This window comes from Dromiciops gliroides, chromosome 1 (genome assembly GCF_019393635.1).
Source record: "Dromiciops gliroides isolate mDroGli1 chromosome 1, mDroGli1.pri, whole genome shotgun sequence".
In the NCBI taxonomy this organism is placed as follows: Eukaryota; Metazoa; Chordata; class Mammalia; order Microbiotheria; family Microbiotheriidae; genus Dromiciops; species Dromiciops gliroides.
Window position 1 is genome coordinate 703,914,365 of NC_057861.1, and position 20,843 is coordinate 703,935,207.

The window sequence follows — 20,843 nt, forward strand, 5'->3', positions numbered from 1 at the left end:
AACCTCAACAAAAAACAAAGTCTGAAAAAGACTAAAAAATAGAAGATAATATGAAATATTTCATTGAAAGAATGAAGAGAGGGGCAGCTAGGTGGTGCAGTGGATAGAGACCAGCCCTGGAGTCAGGAGGACCTGAGTTCAAATTTGGCCTCAGACACTTGACACTTACTAGCTCTGTGACCCTAGGCAAGTCACTTAACCACAATGGCCTCATTAAAAAAAAAAAGAAAGAAAAGAAAAGAAAAGAGTGAAGGGGAAATTTCTTGGCTAATACCAAGTTTCTGGCCAGTGTCAAAGTACTCATCTTAACTTCCTGGAAAAGGAAGAGGCACCTATCCTAGATAATACCAAATTCCTCTTCTGGAGAGGAAGCCTGGGAACTGAATTTCAATCAGCAAGGGACTAAGGCACAGTGTAAAATAACAACCTGGACTTTGCTCTAGAGTGCTGTTGTGAGTTATACAGACTGAAGGGATGATGGGAAGGGGGTTGTGGTTCACTTTCAGTACCAAGTACAAAATTCTTTTTCAGGGAGCCCCCAAACCCTTTTGGTAGTACTATAACAAGGATGCTATAGCTCAGAAGTAAAAGAGGGGACCATCTCTCTAAAAAATACTCAGAGGGTGGCCTCCACCACTTTGGAAGGTGGCAAGGACTACACAGGATGAGATGGTATCAGTCACAGTCCATTCCATAAGGACAAGTGAGAGACCACATACCAATCCCACCCCCAAAATTGTAGAAGTAAAAATAAGACTCATGTTTTACTCAACTTTTACAATTTAATAATAGCTGGTGTTTATATAGTGCCCACTATGTTCTAAGCACTTTACAAATATAATGCCATTTGATCCTCACAAGAGTGAGGAGGTAGATAACTTCACAATGGTGCAAGTAGAGAGGTGCTCCTATTATCCTCATCTTACAGTTTGAGAAAACTGAGGCAGGTTTCGTGACTTGCTCAGGGTAGGTGTCTGAGGCCACATCAGAATTCCTCTACCTGATGCCAGTCCCAGAACTTGGTGCACCATGGTGCCACCTAGCTGCCTCTAGTGTATAAAGTGTTTTCTTTCCAATAACCCTGAGAGGTAGATATTTTAAAGATTATTGCCTCCAAGTTCCAGATGGGAAAACTGAAGCTTAGGAAGGTGAACATGACTTGCCTCTGGTTCCACAGCTAGTGTCAGAAGCAGAGTTCCAACCCAGGTTGCTTGACTTCAACTTGAGCCCTTTTAAATCACTATATTCTATTGCCTTGAAATGCAAGGATAGCACCAGAATGGGGGAGGCTTTGAGCGTGAGGCTGAGGAGTTTGAATTGGAATCTGCAAGCACTTAAGGAGCTACTGAAAATCTTTGAGAGAAAAGCCAGGGCCAGATGTATGCATGAGAAAGGTTCGTCTTGCCAGGGTGTGAAGGATGAACTGGAGGGTGGAGAGAGTAGGAGCAGGAAGATCTGTAGTGGGACTGTTGGGATAATCTAGGGAGAGCCTGTGGATGTAGAGGATGTGACCAATGACCTCCAATGGGCTCTAAACCCAAGACCCTTCTGTCATTGCAGATAAGAAAATTGAAAGAGAGAGCTTGGCCAATTACATCGAACAGAAGCGACAAATGTTTCTGATTCAGGTATCGGTCCTGGGGACGCCAAAGTCCCTTAACACCAATCTCTGATCTGGCCCTGCTAAATAGCCCACCATAAAACTGTCCCTGATGCTCTTTAAGGGATACTCTCTTCAAGGGACCAGTAGGATGGGTCAAGGGGCCTGAGTCCCAGGGGATGCTATCAAGGGATAGGGCTAGCCAGCCTCTTCTTCACCCTCCAGAATATTGAGACATGTATGCCTCATTTATTGGAATCAGAGGAGGGAGACATCTGGCATGGTGAAGGGGGAAGTCTGGAGGGGAGGGGGATTCCCAAGGAATGACTTTTGCCAGTCCCCTGGAATAGAACAAGTTTGCTTTTGAGGCTTGATGTGGTTTTTCAAGGGGTAATAGGACATAAAACAAGAAGTAGGAAGGGGCAGCTAGGTGGCACAGTGGATAAAGCACTGGCCCTGGATTCAGGAGGACATGAGTTCAAAGCCGGCCTCAGACACTTGACACTTACTAGCTGTGTGACCTTGGGCAAGTCACTTAACCTTCATTGCCCCCCCCAAAGAAGTGGGGAAGATTCGGACATGAAAAGGGGACAAGTGAAAATGGGAAGGGTCTTAGCCTAGCTTCTTGAAAGGTAGCTTCAGCTCTCACCCCCAACCCAAAAGGCAAACTTGACCATTCCTCTTCTCATTTTGTCTTCCCAGCCATCGGCTCTTCCCCTTCTCTCTTGCTTCCTCCCTCCTTTTTCCTCCTATTCTCCTTGCCTTCAGCCCTCCTCCCTCACTTTACACTTGGGGAAACTGAGGCTCAGTGAGGTTAATTAACCCACCCAGTGTCATGCAGGTATTGTCAGGGCTAGGTCTCGGATCCTTGAGCTCTGATCCTCTCCAGCCTTCTTTCTCCTCTACCATGAGGTTTCCAGTAGGAGCTGTCCTCAAAATCAGCCCTTTGTTCCTGAGTAGCCTTGTTTAAGCGCTTGATTTCTCCGGGTCTCCTAATCTGTAAAAAGAACAGATTGGAGGAGATTATCTCCAAAGTCATTTCTGAGCCTCCTGCCACTGCCTCACTCCTAGAATCCTGTCACTCTTTAGCTTAAGACTTTATGGTCAATGTCCCTCCCCATGGGTGGGGATCAAAGGCAGGTTCAGAAAGTGGGGAAGCGGCTATCATCCCGAGGGACTCGGGATGACGTGCAGTCAAGGGTTAGAACCATGCCCTCTTTCATGTGGTCTTGAGAGCGCTGTCCTCCATCTCACCGGAGAGTTGTTAGGATGGGGACCAGAGGCGCAGTCTGTCTCCATAATTTGGATTCTCCTTTCTGAGTCCTGTGACCTCTGACACAGACATGCCAGAGAGGACAGGGAAGGAATCAGAAGGCATGTCAAGGCAGGTTTGTTTAACCTCCCTCAGCCTCAGTTTCCTCATCTGTAAAATGGGGACAATTAGTAGCACCTACCTCCCGGGCTTGTTGAGAGGAGCAAATAAGTTCAAACCTTAAAGGGCCACATAAATCAACTATCGTTCTCCTTCCTTTCTCCAGCACAAGGTGGTGCTCCAATGCCATTTGGCAAACTGGCCTCAAGCACCAACTGGGAATCCTTGCTTCCTGCTTTTGTATTCTGGCTACAGGCAGACCCTGGATTTGAAAGAGGCTGAGCATAGTTCACAGGAATTAGAGCTGGAAGAGACCTCAGAGACCTTCTAGGTGCCTTCCTCAGGGCTGGTCAATCAATCAATAAGCATTTGTCAGATATTGTCAGGCTATTGTTAGGCTTCGAGAATACAAACACAAAAATCCAACAGTGTTTGCCCTCGAGGAACTTACCTTCCACCCTGAAGACTGTACAAAATAAAGCCAGGGTAATTTGGGATAGGGAGACCCTAGAAAATAGAAGAATCAGGAAAGGGCTCATTGTAGAAAGCAGAGCTATAGCTGAGCTCTCAAGGCGAGTGGAGGGTTCTAAGAAGTGAGAATAAGGGGGGCAGCTAGGTGGCGCAGTGGATAAAGCACCAGCCCTGGATTCAGGAGGATCTGAGTTCAAATCTGACCTCAGACACTTGACACTCACTAGCTGTGTGACCTTGGGCAGGTCACTTAACCCCCATTGCCCCACACAAAAAAAGAAGTGAGAATAAGGAGAGAATGCATTACAGGCATAGGGGTCAGCCTCTGTGAAAGCTCAGAGATGGCAGGTGGAGTCTGGGGGAAGATCAGTATGTTCATCCTTAGCCCACCCTTCCTCACTATACTCACAGTTTCCCCCCATCCTTCTTTCTTTCTACTTCTGAACCCTCACCCCTCCTCTTCTGCCACACCCCCTTCCCCACAAGATTTGGGGTGGATCATGTGTACATTGCTGAGGCCAAGACTGGGGGGGGGGGGAATGGAGAACCCTTGGAACTCTGTCCCCAAGGTGTGGTTTGTTGGCCCTTAGTATGCCCTGGAGGTGAAGAGAGAGGAGATCCTGAGACTGGAAATGTTGGCCACCAAGGAAGAGATGAAGTTGGAGAAGGCAGAGAAATTCCTAGAGAAGGACGCGACGCTGTTTGATGAGTTCCTGAAGGAGAACGATAGGAACTCCGTGCAGGCCATGAGAACGTAAACCAAGCAGGGGAGGTGCAATCACGGGGGCAAGGCTCATGAGGACAGTGGAGGGTCAGCCAACAAGGGCCACTGGGGCAAGATGTCATCCCCCAGCCTTAACCCTCCCTCTAGGTCCAGGGTTAACTCTGAGTGACTAGTAGCAAAAACTCTCCTCTGGCTTAGAGGCTGAGTCACAGACACTCACAGAGGGAAAACTTCCATATATCACTGTGGAGAGGGGGTAAGGGGGGGGGGGAATCTGGCCTCCCATTCCACCCTGCTGGTATCACCCCAGGAAAAGAATTCTATTCCCAGGGCAGAGGAGGACTGGGTACTGGGCACCTCTCCACCGCAAGCCCAGATGTAACACCACCATGAAATGGGGCCATGCTTTTAGGTCTTGGCTCTTTCCATAAGCACCAAACCAAACCTGAAACTTGGGCCTGGACCTAAACCCAACTCTGATCTAACCCCAAACCCCCAAAATAGGAAACACTGTATTAAAAACTAACTCTGCTTGGGGCAGCTAGGTGGTACAGTGGATAGAGCACTGGCCCTGGAGTCAGGAGGACCTGAGTTCAAATCCAGCCTCAGACACTTAACACTTACTAGCTGTGTGACCCTGGGCAAGTCACTTAACATCAATTGCCTCACTAAAGGAAAGAAAAGAAAAGAAAAACTAACTCTGCTTACTACCTGTGTGACCCTGGGCAAGTCACTTAACCCTCATTGCCCCACAAAAACAAACAAAAAACTAAACTAACTCTGTCTTTGACCTTAAAGCCATCATCCCCTTTATTCCCATTGCTAAAACCCTAATCATATTTTAAAATCCTAACTCAATCTGTAATACTAAATCTTAATCCTAACTTTAGTTTTGGCATCACTGCTGCCCAAATGCATGTCAATGGTCACTATTTATCCTGAGGACTCATAGCCCTTGTCCTAGAGGAAGTTTCCACAGAACCTAGCCACATGGGTTGGAGGTATTAATGATACCCCCTTTCCCATTATAATCCTAGAAGGCAAAGGAAACTTGAGAGGCCATCTAGTCCATCCTCCTGCCTTCAAGCACTAAGCTTGACCAGCTGGCTTTAGGAAGAACAGCCTCAAGCTGACCCTTCTATACTAACTCCTGCCCAGACAAATGTGAAGAGACAACATTAATTGAAGATAACTTTCCATTCCCTGTCCCTACTGTATCATGTCTGATCTTGGGTTACCATTTTACAAAGACCAAGCCTGTGGTCTTTTCATTTTGCCTCCTCTTGTTCCCACCAAGGCATGACCTGCTGAGAACCTGTATTTCCAATGGGCCATTAGTCTTACCTATATTTACCTAACCCATGAAAGGAAGGGCATGGCCCTTTAAGACCCCATCATGGCCCATCTAGCTCAGACCCCTGGCCTTCAATAGTTCCCTCCAGTAGGTAGACTTTTATAGTGGATCAGTCAACCTTTACTGCCCATATGTCTAGCCAGCATATTTTTCTGTAGCCAGCTTTGTGTTAGGCTATGTTATGGGGTCTAAGACCTGGATAGTGGAGAATGACAAGCTAAAATGACCAAGGTCTGTGGCAAAGACAGTGAGGAGGGGCAGCTAGGTGGCACAGTGGATAAAGCACTGGTCCTGGATTCAGGAGGACCTGAGTTCAAATCCAGCCTCAGACACTTGACACTTCCTAGCTGTGTGACCCTGGGCAAGTCACTTAACCCCCATTGCCCTGCAAAAACCCAAAAAAGACAGTGAGGAGATGGGCCAGGATGAAGTGGAACGTATGTGTTGGGGAAGAGTCCAAATTGAAGTTAGACCACAGAGATCCTTAAAAAAATCAGGAAGGAAAGTTTAGACAGTGCAGCAGCCAATTTCCATTGTTTTTACATTTTGAAGGTATCATTGGAGAACACAGGCTGTCCATCAATTATCTCTTCAACCACATCTTGTGACCGACCAGCCCATCTCCTTTTCTGAACACGCTTCCTCCCTGATATCCTTGTGCATATGATGACCTCAAATCTGGTCATCACTGGAAATGTGCTGCCATCCCCTTGCATCCACCATGCATTTCTCCATTGACCACTGGTTACTCAGAACTTTTAAGTCCTCAGAGATTGCATCCTTTTAAGACGTGCATTGCTAGGAAAACATTTGGGTCCCCGCAAAATGTAAAAAGACCTAGAGAAAGGAAGACTTTGCAAGTCATTGGATAGGTCTTGTTTATAGAATCCATGGAAGAAGATGGATGAAAACTGAGGGAGGGAATACTCACACAGTGCCCATTGATGAAGCCCAAGAGGAGGAGCAAGGGCCATGGGATTATGCAACTAGAGCTGGAAGGGCCTTTAGATGCTACCTAGTCCAGCCCCTTCATTTAACAGATGAGGAAACTGAGGGAGGCCCAGAGAATTTATGTGCCTTGGAATCAGGGGATCGTCATTCTAAGAAATGGAAGACACTTTGGGTGTCATCTAGTCCTACCTACTCATTTCACAGATGGGGAAACTGATGCCCAAAAAAGGATAAGTAGCCTGCCCTGGACAACTGGGGGTTGACTTTATGTCTTCCTCCTAGCTCCCCATCTTGTTGTAATAAGGATTATGGTATAATGGAAAGAGCTCTGGACTTGGAGCCAAGAAAGCTGGTTTTGATTTCTGACTCTGACCCTTAATATATGACTGGACAAGTCTTTGACCTGTGTCAGCTTCTGTTTATCCACAGAATGGTTGTGAGGAAAGCATTTTGTAAATCTTGCAGTACCATAGAAATACAAGTAGTTATTTATTGTAATGAGTTTCAAGCCTCATGGAACAGAGAGATTCTCATGCCAACCAACTAACCAAGCATTTATATTATGCCTACTCCATGCAGAGCTCTGGGCATGGGGAGATGTAAAAAAGAATGAGACACAACTCTTGCTTCCAGGAGCTGACAAGTTAGTAGGTAGTCATAGGCCCAAGAACTGGAGGGGTCCTTAGAGATCCTCTAAAACAGTGAAGTTGAACTCAAACAGAAGCCTATCCCTGGGGCCACCTATTGACTTAGAAAACTACAAATTGACATTATCTATGTTGTAGTGTATTTTTATTTATTTTGTTAAACATTGCCCTGTGACATTTTAATCTGGTTCAGGGCTGCTCATGCCCCAGCTTCAACCCCTCATTCTAGAGATGAGGAAACTGAAGCCTATATTAGGGGAAATGACTTGTCCAAGGGGATGCAGGTAGTTAAGTAGGAAGGGGGGGGGGAGAAATACACATACATGAAAGACAGGTTATTATTTACCTTATAATTTTACATGTAATTCCAATTATACATTGGCATTAAACTAGCACAAGAGTCCAAAGGAGGGATAGCCACTGTAAGCTAGGATTGTCAAGGAAAACTTCCTGGAGAAGGCAGGACCAGAGCTGGAACTTGAAAGATAAATAGGAGTTCAACTGGTAGGAGAAAACATCATTAACCGCCCACCACCACTTCTTTAGAAGACATTTCCCAAGCAGAAACCTGTCCATCCTCATCAGGGGGATGGGAATGGGCTAGTTGACCTCTCTAGGGACCTTCAATTTCCTACATCCCAAAATGTTGACCCTCTTTCTTTGCTCTGGCCAAAGGAAAGCGAGATGGAAGATCTTGAACATCTCCCCTGTTCTCTGTTCTCTCTAGGCCTTTAGGCTGAACGTTTCCCCCCAGGGGATTTTTTTCCTTAATTTGGGCTGGGTCTGCTGCTGGTGAGACTGCTGGCAGTCTGGCCACCTTTCATAACAAGTCTTCCTTCTGTTGTAGAGCTGAAAAGGAGGCCAAGGCGAAGATGGAGAAGATCATTGAGATCCGAGATATCACAGCACAAATCTTAATGGTTAAAAGGTGACAATTCCCCACCACTTTCCCTCCAGAGAGAGAGTCAGAGAAGGCAATTGCGTTAAGGAAAAAGCCTCTTTGTTAATCTTAGGGAGTTTAGCATTTTAAGATGTAGGGCTGAAATGTGCTCTGGAGATCATCTCGTTGAGTGGAAAGAGAACTGAAGTGAGAATCAGAAGACCTGGGTTCATATCCTGATTGTGTTACTGTATGACTTTGAGCAAGCCATTTAAGCTCTCTGGGTCTCAGAGAGTTGAACTGAATGATGTCTAAGGTCCCTTCCAGCACTAGATTTATGCTCTTGTGATGCTTCATTTTACAAAGGAGGAAACTGAGGCTCAGAGAAATCACTTTCTCCCCACTCCAGGCCAACCTTCCTAAAACACCATTCCCCTGCTCTAGGACTTCCAAGGGATCACAACCCAGTGAGGCAGTCAGGGCACAGCTACTTATCACCACTTGACAAATGGTATGATTGAGGCCTGGGTACTATGTGATTACACAGCAAGGTAGTGGCAAAGCTAGAACTAGACCATCTATGAAATGAAATAATGTATGAAAAGCTCTTTGCAGCCTTAAAGCACTTTATAAATGTCGGTTACTATTGTTATTGTTGTTGTTGTTGTTGTTATTAATTATCCTAGGATTTCAGTTAATAGTCTGAACATTGTGAAGCTTCCCTACTTCTTTTTTTTATTTTTCCCTGGAGGTAATCAGGGTGAAGTGACTTGCCCAGGGTCACACAGCTAACAAGTATCTGAGGCCAGATTTGAACTCAGGAAAATAAGTCTTCCTGACTCTAGGGCTGGTTGTCTATCCACTGTGCCATCTAGCTGTCCTTTCCCTACTTCTTTAGAAGGCATTTCCCAAATAGAATCCTGCTCAACTTAAACAGGAAATATGGGAATGGTCCAGTTGACTTCTCAAGGGACCTTCAATTTCCACTTTAGGCAGGTAAGTGGTATACCAGATAGAGCACTGCGACTGAAGTCAGGAAGACCTGAATTCAAATGTGGCCTCAGACACTTCCTACCTGTGTGACCCTGGGCAAGTCACTTAACCCTGTTTGCCTCAGTTTCCTCTTCTGTAAAATGTGGATAAGAGTAGCACCTACCTCCCAGGATTGTTGTGAGAATCAAATGATTTTATGATTTGTACATGCACTTAGCACAGTGTTGTTGTTATTACTATTATACCTAGTCCAGTATTCTTTCTACTGATTTATTTCTCCTCTAATTTTTTTAAAGAAAGGAAGGGAGTGGAAAAGTAAGGAAAAGGGATAGAATGAGAGGAAGGGGAAGAGATGGTGCGAAAAGTACACTTAATTAATTCACAAAACTCCACCAACAATGTCAGGTCATTAGCAGTTCTGACTGACATACCTTCTCATAGGTGACCATACACACATTTTATATTCATATTTATATGTGCATATGTATGTATATACATGTATATATACATGTACCCATATACACACACACATATATGATGTGACATGGGGGTATCTGGAAAGGCCTTCTTATTCTCAAATATTCCCTGACATTTCAATGCCTGAAGTCCCACCATTAGAATTGTGGAATTAAAATGGTACAGGAAAAAAATTGATACAGGATCCCACCATAGAATAGACTATTGAATAGTTAAATTGGTCATCTGTTAAATTGCCTACTATGTGCCAAGCACTGTGCTAGGCACAGGTGATCCAAGACAAAGAGGAAACAATTCCTTCCCTCAGAGAGCTGATGTTCTACTTTTTGCCTTGTCTTACTAGAACACAGGTCTTAGAGTTAAAAGACCTGAGTCCTGATCCCCTATCTACCACTTCCAAGCCAGGTGACCACGTCCCTCAGTTTCTTCAGCTGTAAAACCAGGATACTTCTACTTGTCATCTCCAATTAGTTGGGCAGTTCTGAGGAAAATGCTTTGTAAATCTTAAAGTGATATGGCAATGTGTATTGGCGTTCTTGTCATGAGTTTTCCCACAGTCCCCTTTAAAAATGCAGTCCCTGGGATGGGTCATATCAGGATGGTGAAGAGGGAGGAAAAGGAGACGCCGGAGAGAGCAAAAATCTCAATCCCTGCAAGCCAGACCTGGACCAGGAACCCACAGCTTGAGTCTCCCTGCAGTGGGCAGCAGAGCTGAATGTCGACTTTATTAGCCACAGAAAGAAAAGAGCCTTGGATGGCCCAGAACTCATGAGATTCACTTAGGATGACAAATTCATTGAACAAGAGCTATAAAGTAGAGATCAGCTAGACCAACTCTCTCATCTTACAAATGAGGAAACTGAGGCTCAGGGTGGTTAAGCAGTTTGCCTGAGGTCACACAAGTAGAAAATGGAAGAAATGGGATTCAGACTCAGATTCTGTGACTAAAATTCAGCATCTTTTCCATGACAACAAATTCTAGCTCTGGCCCTAAGTGCGTGACGTTGGGCGAGTCCTTTCCCCACTTCTTGGTCAGATAAGGGGGTCTGGGCTAGATGGTCTCAGAGAACCCTTACCACTCTAGTATTCTGGGAGAATTAAAAATGAGAATGTGAGGAATAGAAGGGTGACGTTCTGATGGGTTGGTGAACCAGCTACCATTGACTTAACCTTTCTAATATCTCTTCCTTGAATCTTGGCCCAGTGAGATCTCCAAGTTTGAAGAAAACGTCCAGATTTTCAAACTCTATAAGGATTTCCTGTATAAGCTGTCTCCCAGGGACTGGCTAATGACCCATGCCAGGAAGCATTTGGCCCACGCTGCTGCCAGGATAACCATAGACCCCCACAAAGATAGTATTCCATTTTTGCCCATGGAAAAAGGTAAGGATGAAAGAGAGGGAACCCAAGAGGCTGAGTCAGAGAGGACCCCCTAGATGTTACACCTCTATCCCTACAATTTGCAAAGCCCCTAGCTGCTGGGTCACACCAGAGCTTGGACATCAATAAAACAGAGCCTTCCCAACAGATGGAATGCTTTTGCAATCACCTGAGCTCAGAGCAGGCAACAGTCAGAATCCAGTCCAGCAGAATCATTACCCAAGGCCCACAAGTAACAACCTATCGATCAATGAGCTCCTCTATATGGCAGACACCATGATGGGCGATGGTGGTGCCACAACTAAAGTAGGATGGCCTCTACCCTCAGGGAGAACACATTCTATAATCAAAGATGAGGACAGGCTAGAGCTCAGTGATCCAAGGCAGACACACTGGAGAGTTCATCCAGACACAAGCGGTCTCAGAATCAGATATGTGGACTATTTGGGTTGGAAGAAACCTAGTCCCTTCATGTTAGAGCTGGGAGGTGACCCTGCCCAGCTGAAGAGGGGAGAGAAGGGGCCTCACGGCCTAGGACAGGACACTCCAAAGGGATCTTTCTACTTCCTCCAGAGGGGCAAAAGAGCAGTCGGAGATCCAGCATGAACACCCCCATCCCAAACTTCCCCTCGTCATCCACGAGTGAAATAGTCATCGGCAAGGATGACAAGTCCTCCCCCACGTCGTCGTCTTCCCAGGATTTACAGCCCCTGTTCAGAATGAGCCCCAGCAAGAAACAGTAAGTCAGCCTTGCAGGGAGGGGATGGGGCTGGGTGTGTGGGAGGAGACTGGTGGAGGGGAGAACTAGGCTTGTCCCACTGTAGAGAGATGGAGGGAAGAGACAGAGTACAACTGAACTGGACAACTCTGTTTGGAGGGGGAGACAGACGGTCAGGTTATGTTTTGTTTTCTTCAAAATTTCATAAAACCATAGAGTTTTAGACCTGGAGACAACTTAGAACATGGAATGTCAAATATTTTGGTCCAAAGGGACCTCAGAACATAGAATCTTAAAGCTGGAAGAGGGCTTAGAACTGAGAATGTCAGAGCTGGGAAGGGCCTTAGAATAGAGAATGTCAGAGCTGGAATATTGAAACTATCCAGTGCAATCTCATCATTTTATAGATAAGGGAAAGGAAGTGACAAGAGGTTACAAGTGAGACCACCCAAGGGGGTCCATGGCAGAGCTGGGATTAGAACCCAGATCTCCTGATTCCTAGTATTCTGTCCACTACATTATGCTACGTAGGGGATTTTTTAAGAAAATTCCCAGGTGAGAGGTCATTTTGGGAAATTGGCAATATGTTGGGCAGATCCCAAGCCTTTGTGATGAATGGATGATGTGGACGGCAACTACAGCTTCCTCGATGCCCCTCCATGCCAGAGACAGAATCCTGGCCTATTATTGACCCAAGCATGGCACATACCAACCAATGGCAACTACAAACCAATGGAATGTAGGGAGAGGTGCCAGGCGTAGCATAGCCTTCCTTAGCTTTTCCAGCCCACACTGATTTCTCCCTTTTGGGAATTCCTGAATCAGCACAGTAGTCAACAGACTGCCTAATTGGCCCCAAGTATGCTCCTGATACGTTCCCAGTTGTTTCTAGCCTCTAGAACTAAATTAGATCACACTTAGAGGGAGAACTAATTTTGAATGGGGGTACGGGGAGGAGTTAGTCTCTAAAACTAATTTAGGCTGAATCCTCACCACTTGCATACTCCTTTAAGTCTCCTTACATGTGATATAATTATAGACTCAAAGTTAGAAGGGTTTTTCAAGGTCATCAGTCCATACCTAACAGGAAGAGCTCTACCAGCATTCTGCATGCTTGTAATGAAATTTTAGGCTGCTTAGCTCAATTCAGTTCAACAAAGCACCTAGTGTGTGCACATGCAGCAAGGTCTCCATTCATAGGAATAATGAATCCCACTTTAAAGTGGTCCCTTGCATTCAGATTCCTACTATGCATAGTTGTAATTATGTAAAATATGGTAAAGGGTTGCAGACCAGTGTGCAACGGTTTTGTCCTTAGATTCCAGCTGTGGAGTCGAGGTGGTGCAATGGAGAAGTGGCCGAGGCTGGAGGTGGGAGTCCAGCCTGCGGCTCATACTGGTTATGACCAGGAACGAGCTGCATAACTTCTCAGAGCTCTAAGTAACCCTCTACGAGTATAAGTGAAAGGGAAAATCAGACCTTAGACAAGCCTTTGTGAAGCACTTCCTAGTTTCCCATGCAAGGCCCTCAGGATGCATCCGTCCTAATATGGGAGACAGCATGTAAATAACTAGATCCAGACAGAGTTGATGGAGGCGAGCTGATCAGAGGAGGCATTATTAGTTACTGGGGTTGGAGGAAGAGCAAATTAAGGGAAGGCCTCCTGCAGAAGAAGGCTTCTAAGCCGAGCTCTGAAGGAGGCCAGGGAAACTACGAGGTGGAGGTGAGGAGGGATAACACCCCAGGTGGTGGAAGAGCCAATGCAAAAGCTGGGAGATGGAGGGAAGTATTTGAAGAGCTGTCAGGGGGCTAGGGTGGCTGGACTGCAGAGGGGCTGAAAAGGTAGGGGAGGCTCCGTGTAGGAAGAGCCCCAAGTGCTAAGAACTAATCTGCATTGGTGGAAAGAATTTCCTCATCTGGGAGTTCTCTATGCCAATAAAATCACAGGACCTGTCCCTATTTCCATGTGCCAAGCACTAGGGATGAAGAGATTTAAAAAAACTGTCCCTGCCCTCAAAAAACTTCCATTCTAATTGAAAGGTACAATGTATGCACAAATAAAATGCAAGGTATTAGAGAGGTCTCAATAAAGTGCTCTAGAATAATGTGAGAAAACAGAGAAAATATTTTTAGTTAGGGCTAGAAGAAGAGGGCAGAGTGTAGGGCAGAAGAGAAGGTGGCGTCTGAGCTAATCCTGTAAGGGATGATATGGATTCTGAGAGACGATTAAGAGGAGGGAATGCATTCTAGGCATGGACAGTTGGTTGGCAGAAATTCACAGGGGCTGGAAATGATATATGTCAAGCTCAGGGAATAGCTGGAAATATGGTCTGGCTGGAATATAGAATATATGGAGTACTATGAATAAATCTGGAGGGTGGGTTGAGACCTTGAGTGCAGGGGGAGGGAGGGATGGTTTTATTTTAGAGGCGATAGAGAGATTGCTCCAGATTTGTGAGGGGGGGATCTGCCAGGGTTGTACCTATGAGTTAGGGAGATTCATTTGTCAGTTGTGGGAAGGACAAGGAGACACTGGAGGCAGGCCAAGTGGTCAGGAGATCATTGTAGTCATCTAGGCTGGAAGTGATGATGACCAAAGGTTGGGGCATTTTGAGTGCAGAGAAAGGGATGGATGCAAGAGATAGGATAAAGATAGAATGAGAAGGCTGGGAATGGCCTGAACATGAAGTATGGGGGGAGAGGAAAAAGTAAAGGAAGACTACAACTCCAAGTTGTAGCCTGGGGAGTACAAGTAGTGGAGCCTAGGGCACAACCAAAATGGCGGCACCCTCAACAAAGGTAGATGGAGTTGAGAGGAGAGGGACTGACTTATGAGGGAAGAGGATAAATTTCATGTTGGGTGCTTTGAATTTGAGGAGCCAGTTCATATTAAGAGATCACATCTGAGGAAATCCTTCTAGGGTAACATCCACTCCCATGGGAATGTGGGCCATAGCGATCCCTCCAAGAAGCCACTGACCAGAGATTCTTTGGCAGGTCCAGTCCTACAGTGCTCTCAGCAAGAACAGATGAAACTGATAGTGATGACGAGGTCAGTGACCCCCAGCTTCATTCTGTGACTCACCTTGAGCCAGTGCTTTGAGTCAGAGGTCCTGAAACCATCCCAGAGGGGCACACAGCTACCAGTTAGCTCAGTAGGTACAGCTGAGGATTAACAAAACCAAGGTCGTGGCACGGGTTTGAATCATACCCCCTACATAGGAGACCTTGGGCAAGTTACAACTTTTCTGGGCCTCAATTTGTTCATCTGTGAAGGAGGGGGTCTCCGTCATCTCTAAATCTATGACCCTGTGAGCTCCATCACACAATAACCTCTTACCCTGGCCAGAGATTGACCCTTAGTCCCAGCCACAGAAGGCCCCTTGATCCCCATCACATACATACCTATTTCCCTACTCTGGCCCTAACTAAACCCAAACTCTAAAAATAATAGCTATCATTTATATAGAATTTTGAGGTGTACAAAGAGCTTTGGAAATATTAACTCATTTTATCTTCACAACAACCCTGGGAGGTAGGTGCTGTGGTTATCTCCATTTTACAGATGAAGAAACTGAGGTAGAAATTAAGTGACTTGCCCAGGGTCACACAGCTAGTAAGTGTCTGAGGCCACATTTGAATTTGGTTCTTCCCGACTCCGATTCCAGCATTCTATTTACTGTGCCACCTAGCTGTCTGTCTCAACTCTAGACTCTGACTGATGAGTGAACCTGACCCCTAATTTCAATCACACAATGACCCTCAACCCTGGCAATGGTTTGACCCTTAATGGATTCAGATAGACTCCTTCTCCCACCCTACCAACCCTCTGAATGAGAACTAAACTTTGGCCACAGCTTGGTTCTTCTGTCTAGTCATGAGCCTCCACCATGGGGGATGTTCATGATCCAAAGGGGACCAAAGGTAGCTGAGGAGATCTCCACTGCAGGGAAGGGAGAAAAAGCCCTCAGATTGCCCAGAACGCAGGCCAGAAGCACCTGCTTTTGGATTCAGAGGATGACCATGACCCCTAATGGTCAGAATCTAAGCCCCACGCCTTCTTCCTTCTGCTGGTCCTCTGCCCCCTCTCTGCTCCCACCATAACAAGAATACAACCACCCCACTGGGTGCTTAGCACCGGGAGGAGGCTCAGATCACAGATAAACCTTGGACTTTGTTTCCCCGAGAAGCTGGACCTGTACTTCACAGAGCCTCGACAACTGCTGGAAATTTTCACTCAGCTGGAGGAACAGAACCTCTCTCTGATCCAGAACACCCAGGAGACGGAGGAGACCCTGGAAGAGATTGGCATTTCCCTGAGAAGCACTCGGAACAAAATGTAGGTCAAGCGGTAATAACCTAACTAAGGCAAGTCGGTCTCCCCAGGAGCATCCCCCGAGAGAGGACAAGGATGCTTAGCCTGGAGAAGAGAATGCTAAGGGTCAGAGGGATATGGAACAGGGAATCCATATATGTAGGGGGATCAGGGGAAAGGACGTGAAGATGATCTAAGGGTCATCAGGGAGAAGAGAGAACACACTTGTCCTGTGGGGTCCCCGAGACAAAACTAGGACCATTTTGGGAGCAGAGAGAGGGGAACTCCAGGAAGCAAATGGCATTTTACTACAAGGAAGAAATTTCCACACTCTTCCTCCTCCTATAAAATGATGTTTGACTAGATCATCCCTATGGGTTCTTCTAGCTATAACATTCTACACTTATCCCTTCCACATAGTGACTTCCCCCATCGTGGTCTCTATACATTGCGGATGGGCATAAGAAATTAAATGGGAATTTGGGGGGAGTTTTGCAGGAGCCACAGATGACACAGAAAAAAATTAGAAACTGAGATGCATAAAATATATGTATAGTATGGTATAATATCAACATATTTTATCTTTTTTTAATCTTTAAAAACTTTATCTTTTAATGCCATAATAATTCAGACTTCTTCTCTGGTATGAAGGGAGGACCAAAAAATTTTATATAGATTTTCCAGATCTTGGGAGCACCATGCCCCTAAACCCCAATAGAGTTTGCCCCCTAGATTTGCTTGTTCCCACTCTTTCATCTTCACACTCTTCCTATCCATTGGCTCCTTCCCTGCCTCCTGAAAACACACCCTGGTCTCCTCTGATCCTTTAAAAACTTCCACTGGACTCTGCCATCCTCTTAAGTTAACTTCTTCTAAAGACAGGGTCAAACTCCTAGAAGGATTATTTATACTCATTGTCTCCAATTCCTCACCTCTTATTCATTTATTGACCTCTTGCAATATGGCTTCTGACCCCAATACTCAAAAGTGAAACTCTCTCCAAGGTTACTGAAGATCTCTTACCTGCTGAGTCCAGTAGATTTTTCATGGGTCTACTTGACCTCTCTGAAGTTTTTGACATTTTTGACATTATTGACCACTCCCTCCTCCTGTACACAATTTTCCTTTGGCTTATGGGACATGGATTTCTCTGGATATTTTCATTTCTGTCTGACCACTCCCCAACCTCCTTTTCCAGCCAAGTATGGGCATCCCCCAAGATTCTGACCTGGGCTCTTTTCTACTCTCTATCTACACCCTCTCCCATGGTGATCCCATAAAGTCCAATAGGTTCACTTTTCAGCTCTATGTAGATTCCTTCCAAGTCTATATCTCCAAACCTTCTCTCTCTCCTGAAATCAGGTCCAAAATTGTCTGCTAGACACTTTCTTTTGGATGTCCTCTAGGCATCTTAAACTCAACATGTCCATAACCAAATCCAGTTTATTTTCTCCTCAATCCACACCTCCTTCAAACTTCCTTGTTTACATTTGGTCCTTCCCATTATCCAGGTTCACAATCTTATGTCATCCCAAACTCCCTTGGCAATCAGCTTCTAAGTCTTATTCATTCTATGATTGCAACATCACTTTATATACTTACCTTTTTCCCCACTCACAAAGCATCCACCCTATTTTACCTCATTGTTTCTTGCTTGGAAACTTGCATAACTTCTCAGAGCTCTAAGTAACCCTCTACGAGTATAAGGCTATTGCAATCAGCTCCTGACTTGCTTCCCCCTCTGATCCATCTTCACACAGCTGCCAAATTCATACTCCTAAAACACAGACCTACTCTGTCACTTTCCCATTCAAAACGCTTCAGTGACTTCCTATTGGTTCCAGGATAAAATATGAACTATTCAGCTTGGTGTTTAAAGCCCTCCACAATCTGGCTCCTCACCTTTTTCAGACTTATTTCATAATACTCCCCCCACCCTGTCAAGCTTTCTAAATTCCAGTCAAACTGGCCTATTAGCTGTTTCTCCAAACTTGACCTACCACCTCCTGCCTCAGTACCTTTTCCCAGGCTGTGTCCCATAACTAGGTCCCTTCTGCCTTTTAGAATCCCAAGCATCACTCCAGTTATTAATGATTTCTCCCTCTTCAAATGATGGTGCATACACTTATCTGTGTATGTATCATACGCCCCCAGTAGAGTGTAAGGAAATTAAGACAGGGATGTTTTATTGTGTTTGAATCCCTGGTACCTAGAACGATGTTTTTACACATGGTAAGCATTTAATAAACATTCCTTGTTGTTGAATTACATTGGGGAAACTAAGGTTAAGTTTTGATTAAGAAAATCAAAGATAAATTGCTTTTCCAAAGTCACATAAGAAATATAAAGAAGGGAATATTCAAATCCAAGCCCTCTAACTCCAAATCCATTACTCTTTCCACTACACACAGCCTCTCCTTCCAGAGAGGATCATGCTTGGCTCTGAGCTCCCACCTCTCTCTCTCTCTCTCTCTCTCTCTCTCTCTCTCTCTCTCTCTCTCTCTCTCTCTCTCTCTCTCTCTCTCTCTGTATTTGTCTATCTCTCTCTGTCGGTCTTTCTGTCTGTCTGTCTCTCCTCCCATTCCTCTCTCTCTCTCTCTCTCTCTCTCTCTCTCTCTCTCTCTCTCTCTCTCTCTCTCTCTCTCTCTCTCTCTCTCTCTCTCCCTTACTCCCAGGGATCGGGAAATTAACCAGCTGAAGTTGTTATCAACCACCCTGATGACCTCCATCGCTAAGGAAGAGGAGATTGCTGCAGAACTGCAACTCAAATCCCGAGTCTTCTCTTTTGGCGAGTATAAGAGTGATTACCAGGTAAGTCACTGCAAAATGGCCTAGGGAGCTCTGGTTTGTTCCAGGAAAGGCATGGGATGATCAAAAGTCCCAGCATTAAAATACTGGAAAACCCATGCTTTAGAAGAAGGAGTTGAACCTTCTTTACCCTCCAAGGACCTGTGAAAAACAAATGCCTCGGGGAGCCACTGGCTAGTGAGGTGAGAGGGAAATGGAGAACAAGGGAGAGAAAGAAACAGAGTATAGATATACAGAGATGAAGAAAAAGAGAATGTGAATGAATACATTTGTAAAAAAAAAAACCCAAAGTGCTCAATGTTGAGTTTTATATTCTTAAGGTAACCAAAGCCTGAGGTGACCTCAGTCATCTTGCTGTCAGCTTCGATCATAGATGGTAATAACCCCTCTATCCAAAACCCTTAAGTGTGGCTCTCCATTGACTTCCCGAACCCTCTGTCCCTCAAAATGTTTTCCTGAGATTTGCTTGAACTTAGCTTTTAAATGTATCTCATTCTTCTTGGTATCAGTGATTTGTCTGATATATGACCCCGTTGCCCATTAAATTAAGTTCCTTCAAGGCAAGTCTTTGACTATTTATCTGTGTATTCCCTTCAGGAACTTAGTAAATGTTTCTTGAATGTTGGGTATTTGATTCATCATAGCCACTATAAACCCTGATAACTACTTAGTGAATGAATGATAAAAGGTCTCATCCTTCCCAAGCCAGTAAGTTCCAAAGCCCGTATTTATCTGTGTATCATGAACACATTGTGCCTGAAACAGTTGGGCATATAGTAAACTGCCTCTTGTGAATGCTTGTTGAATTTCATTTCACAGAATTATTCACCCTAGTCCTGCCTGTTGGATCCAAGTAGAACAAATACAACCCCTATTCTCTGTGAGAGTCTTTCAAAAATACTTGAAGACAAGTTATGTCTTAACTAGGTCTTCCCTAAAATAAACATCTCCAATTCAGATGTGGCATGAATTTGAAGCCCATCATTATCTTCTGGACAATCTCCAGCTTGTCAATATCCTTCCTAGACTGTAGTACCCAAGGGTCGGGAGCCTCTCCCTTGTACTGTACTTAATGTTTCTCTAAATAACTAAGACTGAATTAACTTCTTTGGGGCTGCTGTGTCATAGGTACTATTGACTCATATTGAGGTCATACTGCAGATACATGAGACACGATGCTATGCCTCATAAATCTAACAGGAGAGATGAGACAAGTACACACATGATTATGACACAAAGGCATGAGCTGGGTTGAGGTCTGGTATGGGTGGGGATAGGCTAAGGGGAGTAATGGGGAGTAATGGGGATCTAAGCCTCTATAACTGTTTGAGTAGCCAGCCCAGAATATTGAGGATTGGGGGAAACTGCAACAGGAGAGCATGTCAGGAAGTGTGAGATTAAGTCAATCCCAGGAAGGATCAAGTCTGGATTTAGGAGAAATGGGGGAGTCAGTGGTGAGTAGAGGACAGAAATCCAGCAGAACTTAGAATTCTGTTCAATACAAGCAACATGTATTAAGCAACCACTCCCTGTAAAACACCGTAGTTGACACTAGGGATACAAGACAGAAATTAATTAATCCCTGCAGTCAAGAAGTTAACCTTCTCTGGGGGAAAGTGGGAGAGGGTGCTAATAACTGTGTGGTGTAGGAGGAGGCTCGAGAACTCCATTGAAAGGAGCTAGGCATTCTAAGAAGAGGATGTGAGAAGGGAGTGCATTTAAGGTATGGGGGACTGCCTCGAAAAGGCACTGGAATGGGGGGATGGCATGTTGTTTGGGGAACAGCCACTATTCCCAGTTGACTAATTAAGCATGTAAAGGTGACTGAGTCATAAAATGAGACTGGAAAGGTAGAAGGCACCTACCTGCTGGAGGACTGCAAATGCCAGGTTTGGGCAGTTTGCATTTTATACTAGAAGCATCAGGAAGCAAAGGGCAATTTTTGAGCAGGGGAAATGACATAGTCATGGCTGTGTTTTAGGAAAATTAATTTTGTAGATGTTGTCAACATAGATTGTTGAGTTCCTCCATTAGATTGTGAACTTTTTGAGGACAGACTTCTTTTGCCTCTTTTGTATCCCCAGTGCTTATTAGCATAGTGCTTGACACATAGTAGGTGCTTTCTAAATGTTTGTTGATGGATAAAGAATAGA

The 20,843-nt window shown here is 45.0% G+C and overlaps 1 protein-coding gene across 1 annotated transcript in view; it reads left to right on the forward strand.

The window, feature by feature from the left end:
- Positions 1-20,843, forward strand: part of CFAP100 (cilia and flagella associated protein 100) — a 44,384-nt gene that overhangs the window by 18,562 nt on the left and 4,979 nt on the right. Inside the window, exons 6-13 of the mRNA XM_043975970.1 lie at positions 1,561-1,628; positions 4,034-4,197; positions 7,967-8,047; positions 10,674-10,852; positions 11,423-11,588; positions 14,565-14,619; positions 15,758-15,906; positions 18,558-18,693. Coding sequence (XP_043831905.1) covers positions 1,561-1,628; positions 4,034-4,197; positions 7,967-8,047; positions 10,674-10,852; positions 11,423-11,588; positions 14,565-14,619; positions 15,758-15,906; positions 18,558-18,693 — 998 coding nt within the window. The remainder of the gene's footprint in view (positions 1-1,560; positions 1,629-4,033; positions 4,198-7,966; positions 8,048-10,673; positions 10,853-11,422; positions 11,589-14,564; positions 14,620-15,757; positions 15,907-18,557; positions 18,694-20,843) is intronic.